This window comes from Andrographis paniculata, unplaced genomic scaffold (genome assembly GCF_009805555.1).
Source record: "Andrographis paniculata isolate CXL003 unplaced genomic scaffold, ASM980555v1 Contig43END, whole genome shotgun sequence".
NCBI lineage: Eukaryota > Viridiplantae > Streptophyta > Magnoliopsida > Lamiales > Acanthaceae > Andrographis > Andrographis paniculata.
In genome coordinates this window covers 590,585-598,202 of record NW_026137577.1, presented here as the reverse complement: position 1 = coordinate 598,202, position 7,618 = coordinate 590,585, and the positions used below count along the sequence as shown (strand labels likewise).

The 7,618-nt window shown below is 34.2% G+C and overlaps 1 protein-coding gene across 1 annotated transcript; it reads right to left on the bottom strand.

Annotated features, from left to right (window-relative positions):
* Positions 1–240: 240 nt before the first annotated feature.
* Positions 241–6,571, bottom strand: LOC127251281 (sucrose transport protein SUC4). The gene is made up of 5 exons (XM_051274923.1): positions 5,825–6,571; positions 3,328–4,067; positions 2,828–2,891; positions 2,705–2,748; positions 241–782 (listed from the first exon to the last, which is right to left on the bottom strand). The coding sequence occupies exons 1-5, from the start codon at positions 6,333–6,335 to the stop codon at positions 624–626; spliced, it is 1,518 nt and encodes a 505-aa protein (XP_051130880.1). The 5' UTR covers positions 6,336–6,571; the 3' UTR covers positions 241–623.
* Between the last annotated feature and the right edge of the window lie 1,047 nt (positions 6,572–7,618).

The window sequence follows — 7,618 nt, the reverse complement described above, 5'->3', positions numbered from 1 at the left end:
TCCTGCGCAGCCAATCAGGCTCGGCAAGGTTAATTTGGGGGATTAATTGTGAGTTATTTTGGATGGAATGCTACCTAAATCTGCTCTTCTTTTCTGTTGTTGTTTTTTGTGTCTTTTCTGCACGACACAAGACCAATTATAAAACGGGCACCATTTCCGTACTTAAGAACCCATAAGATACGTGTACTTAAAATTAATTAATTAAGCTGTCCATGCAATATTATATTGTAGAGCAAAATGTAGAACCGAAAATTGAAAACTCAACACTACAACTAGCTATAGTATTTTCACATTTGATTATGTACATATAACATATGTATGTATCTTAACATTTTTTGTGGCATAGAGAAGAAACCAAAAATAGATAATACGAAGGAAAAGAAACTTACTTCATTCACATGACTGCCAAGGACCTTGTCTATTTCCATTCTTTTCATATGGCCATTTTCTGCAATCTTTGTTGCTGCCAATCCCTTGCAGTACCGCGGCACTGGCACTGGTATTATATGACGTGTACATATCGAAGATTGTCTTCTAACTCTTTATTCTCATGCACCAACTCTTTCTATATGTCTTTTTTATTTTTTCATTGCCAGAAACTTTGAAGGTGGATCATGTTAAATCTAATGGTGCATTCTGGGTTTGTCGACTCTTGTTCTGGGAATTGCCAGGATGGCAATAAGCCCGCCAATGAATGCAGCCAATGCTGCAATTACGAAGGCAGGGGAGTTGCTGCCACCAAATAGCTCATCCCATGGACCGGCGCCAACTGACACGATAACCTGTTTTCAAAGCACCAATGACAGTAGGTAAGTTTTCGTAGCGAGCACAAGAGGAATTCACAAACCCAATAACAACACTACAGTTTTCACAAACAGGCTTTGGAATTTACAAGAAGTGCCCATCGTTAGTTTACAGATGCCACCTATTTACAAAAAAGCTCATAAAAATTAATTGGCTAAGCATGTTTGATCTCATGTGAAAGACTTGTTTCAATCTTAGTTCAACTATAAGTCCAATTATATAATTTCCATATGGAGAGGCAATTTTAATTTCATTAAAAATTTTCCCATCAAAATCCACTCTTGCAGCATTGCTAAGGCCACAGAGTTCTCCATGCAAATGTAAGTTATCTAATGAGTAAATACCCTTAATTTGAATAATAATAATAATAATAAATAAAAAAAAGGATAACGGACACAAATTCACAGTAAATTGAGAAATTTCGATGGCAGTACTAACATTAAGAGTTTTGTTGATTACGAAATATTTGGGAAAGCTTTTTACCAAGCTGTGACTTTAGTCTTATTGATTAAAACCAGCCAAGGAAATGTGGATGTTCAAATTTCTATTTCTCATTTACTCTTATCAAACAAAATCCCTATATATTGTAAAGGTATCTAGTATAATACTTTCTCCGTCCACTTTGAAAGTTTACATTTACCTTTTGTGTCATTGTACTTAATATTAAAATTATCATTATATTTGTATTACAAAACACTAATAGAAGTACTTTTGTCTTTTTTTACTTAATTTATATTATAATAATTAATATTTAAAGATCTAACACGTAAAAAGTAAATGTATACCTTTAAAGTGGACGAAGGGAGTATAATTAAAGTGATGATTAAAACAAATGTTAGAAATTTTGGGGAAAATAATGATATTGTATTATTGATCATCAAAATACGTCTATATATAAGTACAAAACGGATTCGATACACTCAAATCTAAGTAATCTAATCTATGATAAGGCCAAATCTAAATATATATCTACTAAATCTAAAACCGAATATTTAAAATATCTCAATATCTCCCTCAAACTCAAGTGGTATAACAAAAATCAACTTGAGTTTGATAAGAAAGTTGAATATAAAAGCAAAAAATACAAATAAAATAACAGTCGACTCTCCATCGGAATCGAAAACGACATGACTCTCCACCAGAGCAAAAAAACAACATGAATCTCTACCGGAGCAAAAAACAACATGACTCACCGGAGCCGAAAGTGACAACTCCACAGGAGTCGAAAACGACATAACTTTCCACCGGAGCTGAAAACAACATGACTCTTTACCGGAGCCGAAACAGATAGATCGCAAATACCAAACAGATCGCAGGCAACAGACAAACAGCGGACAAATGGCAGATCGCAAAAAGATTTCAGGCAACAGACACACAAACGGACGGACAGACGGCAGATTGCAAACAAATTTCAGATCGCACATAGCAGATAGATTTGAGATCGCAAGCATGCAACAGACAGATGATAGATAGCAAATGGACAGATTTCAGAGACAAATTTGCAAAAAGACAGACTTACAAAGGCAAGATCTCAAAATCACAAGACCTCTGAGTACAATCCAGTTGAATGTACCCGGAGAAACGAGGGTTGGTAAGCGATGTCTACCCCATGAGAAAAATAGGCTCTGATACCATGTTAAAATTTTGGAGGAAAATAATAAGATTGTCTTATTGATCATTAAAATAAAGGGGCCTTTATATAGTCAATATAAAACGGACTCGAAAGATTCAAATTTAAATAATTTAATCTATGGATAAAACCAAATCTGAATATATATCTACTAAATCTAAAACTGAATATCTAAAATATCTCAACAAAATCTATACTGCATCACTGATAGACGGAAATATAATTAGAAATTGGTAAACTAGTCAATCAATCAATAACAAAATATTGTACCTGTGGAATTACAATCGCCAGATTCAAAACTCCCATAGACAACCCTGCAATATAATATCCCCACACAAATTATGCTTCAATGTGACTAACTAAATACAAAATCAAAAGAAATATCCAACGAACCTTGGCCAAGGCCCAAAGCTTCTATACGTGTGGATACCAATGCATATGGAACACTATATGTTATCTGCGTAAGTTAAGTAACACAGGTAAGATTTGGAGGTATAAATATTTGAGATTGACCTGAAAGGTAGACGTGTAGCTTCTTCATAATTCCCACACTCCATTTTCTAAAAGGTATCCCTTGCATAGAGCATAACATCAGTTCACAATAGATGTATCTCATGGTCATCTATTTGAAACTTCTTCCACTCTTTACTCTACAACTTATCACCTTTTGTATGGAATTACATGCTATTTGTTGTGATATTAATTTCCAAAAGAACAATTAAAAAGATGTCAAGCAGACCACTGTGTAACATATTGTAAAATATCAGGGGAGATCTTACCATCAATCTAAAATTAATTGGCTGAAATTCTACAAGGCACCCCGTCACAAATTTAACCTAGTTGTAGACACAAAAGCATTTTCTATATAAGAACAGAAGAATGAAATAACTTACAGCTAATGGGATACCAAGAACAGTGAATGCGATTAACGACGCTATGACAATGCCATCTGGGGGAGGATTGAAGCCTATATTCAAACTGCTCCTGATAGCGGTAATAATGAGCATTCCGACGAAACAAAGAGACATTAGAATATTTGAAATGCCCCAAGTGAAACCAGCACCCCATTTTCGACAGAGCTTTTCCATAAATACCGATGTGATCCCAAGCACCACAGAGTTCAACATCAAACCAAGTGAACCCATTCTAACTCCATCAGCATACCTTTTCCCAACATTTGGCTCACCACCATATATTTCCCGCCCCATCCAATCAGTGTCAAAAAGAAGAAAAGGAAACCACCCAATCCATGTCAAGGCAGTAACGAGAAGAATCACCCAAACAACGCCTGGGAGATATTTAAAAGTTCCAAATAGTTCCCACATAAAAGCTTCGTGCTCAGAAGAACTTCGAGAAGTTTCTTCACCAGAATGAGATGAGATACTATGAGAAGTGAGGGGCAGTTCGTTGGCGGCAGACAAGCTAATAAAAGTAGTAGCTATAATAAAAATAGTATCAATAATGAATGCCGACTTCAGATTAGCACAGTTAACTGCACAGGCCTGAGTAAGTGTGAAGGGAAAAATCTTGAACCAGTTACTGTAGGATCCAGTAGCATATCCAAGTATGTTGCCAACAGCCATGAATAGGGAAAAATATGCATTCGCCACTCGAGTTCTCCTATGGTCCTTTTCTAGCATGAGCAAAAATCATAAAGGGCGGATTAATCATCAACAGGCTTATTCCAAAATGTACTTTGTTATTCGAGAAACATGATATCATATAAAGTAAGAAAGAATGAAAATCTATGGAAACATGCAGGCTTTGTTTGTTTTGTGAAATGGTTTGAGGAGATATTTTTTACGTGAAATATAGGAAATTGTACAAGTAATATAAAAATAATAAGTGTGTAATATATTAATTTTTTTAGAAATGTATTTTCCACAAAAAGAAAACACCCGCAATTGTTGTAAATGTAAGATGATTAGATCTAAAATGCACTCCACATTATGGCTGCTACTTCTTTAAATGAAGGGCAGCAATAACCATTTTTCTGTTTTATTAAAATATGTGAAACTCAGACTGAAACTCACTGCACCTTCCATAAGTCATCCATGTACTACATGAAAAGTTGAAAAGCCAAACTCTTGTATCAGTAGACAATGAAAATCTGGAGTGGTAAATGCAGAGATTATAACAGGGAGGTATAATAAATTAAAACAGTGTAGGGAAATTTCGACATCAAATTAGAGTTACATTAAAAGCTATAACATTATTGATTTGATAAACATTACATCTACAGATTTAAATAATAAATTGATGTCATATTTTGTGAATATATATATATATATAAGATATCCATTGTCACATGTTAAAGAATTTTAAAAAAAAAATCTCAAAAAGGAACAATATCATAAAGTGAATAGGATGGTTTTACAGAAATGAACGGACTCAACAAAACTTGAGGGAGTTAGAGAGGGCACACTTGAATTGAATTTCAGATATGCAAATGATTAATGAGATGTGTATACTTGAATCATTTCAAAGATATCTCCAATTAAATATATATATATATATATATGTGATCCAATTAATTCATTTATTTAAATATGCATGCAACTGATTTACGAACAAACATTTCCTGGGTCTCCTGGAAAACATAAAGTAGTAAGTTCAAGGCACAGATTAATTCAGCACAAGTTAATCATAACAATTTTCCAAAATCAAACATCATGAGAAGGTGAAGCAAATATAACAATACACCCCACCCCAAGTCAAATATCCATAGCTGCAGCAAATTAAATATGATCTACAAATTTATATATATTATAAATAATATAATTAACATGTAATAAATTAATAATTGTAATTATTTAAATTTATAAAAGTAATATTGTAACTTAGTAAAACTAAATAATATATTAAACATCTAAAGCTAAAACAAAATTATAGATTTAAAACAGCATTATCCAGTAACAAATACCAAAAAGCTCCTATTTACTAATTTCAGGTGTTGGTAGAATAGCTGAAACCTTGGAGGCCTAAATTAATGTCATGGGGTCGGCACTATGAATTGTTGCCCCACAAGGAGAAATTAGGTTCAATTTCAATTTATCCAGCAGTCGTTAAGCTATTCCCTCAACATCACACAAAAATTATTCTGCAAATATAAATAAAACAGGTAACAATTTGATTGAATTTTTTTCCAACTTTGAAAGCTAACAGTCATTTTCCTTCCCCTGAAAGACGAGTGCCACCATGAAACGGAATCTTGAAGTTACAAAATTGCATATTTAATCACTAAAAGATTACAGGCGAGTAGTGATATTGATTGATTTTCGCTAAGACGCTAGAAAAATTCTCAAAGTAACAAAAATCCAAAAGTGAAATTTATTGGAATGGAATTGTAATTGCGTCATATGTAGAAGACAAAGCTCCCAGATTTTGTACCCGTTAGATCAGCGAGGAGTGCACGGCAAGGCCCCTGCGTCATATTGTTAGCGACATCGAGGATCCAGAAACCGAAGACGAACGCTACGATAGCGCGAATTTTAATCTGTCCACGATCGCCGAAGAGCCAACCTATGTCGGCGGAAAAACCGACAACGAGCACGGCAACAACGATAGAAACTGCTCCTGCAAGTATAAACGGCCGGCGGCGGCCAAATCGGCTGGTACAGCGGTCACTGACGTGTCCGACGATCGGCTGCACGAAGAGACCGGACAGCGGACCGCACAGCCAGATGATGCTCGCCCAGGCATGCGGTATTCCGAGCTCCTGCACATACGGCGTGAGCAGCGACAATTGCAACGCCCATCCGAACTGAATTCCGCCGGCAACCGACGCCACGCGAAGCAGAGTCCTCAATTTCACCTTAGTAGGGCGAGCCGACGCCCCAGGACCGCCCGGTGATTGCCGAACTTGCCGCGGCGGCCGCCTCTCCGATTGTGGAGTAGGCATACTCCGTCTAACACTACCTCCTCCTCCGCCTCCGCCTCAGCTGAAGCAAAACAGAGGCAAGATTGGGTTGCCGGAGGGACGCGTGAGGGGGACGCTCCTCGGGGAATGGAGAGCAGAGTGGTGGCCCAATGAGCGAAAACCGCTTAGGCTGCCGCTATAGGATTCGGCCTTGTTCTCCACTACTACCTCACTCATTACTATATTCCGCCGCTAAAAGTGCTTTCCTACCGAAGGCCGTGTTTGGCTATACGTCTCTTTAAATTCCAATTATGTTTTTCGCTTTCCTTTTCATTTCTTTCCATTTGTCCGTACCATGGATGCGACTTTAAAATACTTTTAACTAGTATTAAAATTTAAATTAAAATACACTTGGTTGCTTTGGAAGGTATGCATTTGGTTTTTGTAGAAAAATATTTTAATATTAATATTACCTTTCGATTTAAATGTCATATTTATTTTTTATATATTGATATTTAAATATTGATTATTATATCATAAATAATATAAATAAATAAAAGTAGAAAAATATTTTCATCAGTGTCTTCTAATAATAATAGAATGATATTTTTACAAAAAAAAAAAAAGTTATACAAATATAAAAATATTTTTAATGTTAAGTACGATGATCAAAAACAAAACGTAAATGTGACCTTTAGAGATGACGATGAAATATGAATTAGCAAGTGTTTATAAAAAAAATAGTAAATATTGATATAATATTGAATAGCACACTATATAATTATATTGAATAAAATATATTTTGATTTTATCAAATTATATTATAATTTCAGGGTAATAAAAATTTTATTCAATCAGCAAATATATATAAATAAAATAGCAAATACTAATAAACTCTCTTTATCTCACTTTTTCAGACGGCCGCTTGCTCCAAGACCGTAGTCTGAGCTTCCCCATCTGTCTGTTTCCTATACATGCAATAATTTAGATAAAGTATAATTAATAAACAATTGAGAAATATAATAGTAAAAATAATTATTGTATAATAAAACTAATTATAAATTAAGATTAAGATAATTTAATACTCCATCGGTCTCACTTTACCGTATCTATCTTTCAATTTTCATTTGTTCCACTTATTTTGTCATTTTTTTCTTTTTTAAAAGAATTATACACTTTGTTTTAAATTTTTTAATTTATAAATTTTTTTCATTTTAATTAGACTAATTTGTTATTTTAATTTTAATTAATAATTATTTTTATTATATGATAATTATTTTCACTAATACATTTTTAATTATTTACTAATTATACTCCTTTTAAAT

Excerpts from the sequence above, each read along its gene's own strand:
- LOC127251281 (XM_051274923.1), bottom strand. The coding sequence starts at position 6,335 with ATGCCTACTCCACAATCGGAGAGGCGGCCGCCGCGGCAAGTTCGGCAA. Across the intron at positions 2,749-2,827 it reads AGCTTTGGGCCTTGGCCAAG|GGTTGTCTATGGGAGTTTTG; the intron begins GTTCGTTGGATA and ends ATTATATTGCAG. Across the intron at positions 783-2,704 it reads TGGCGATTGTAATTCCACAG|GTTATCGTGTCAGTTGGCGC; the intron begins GTACAATATTTT and ends CTTTGAAAACAG.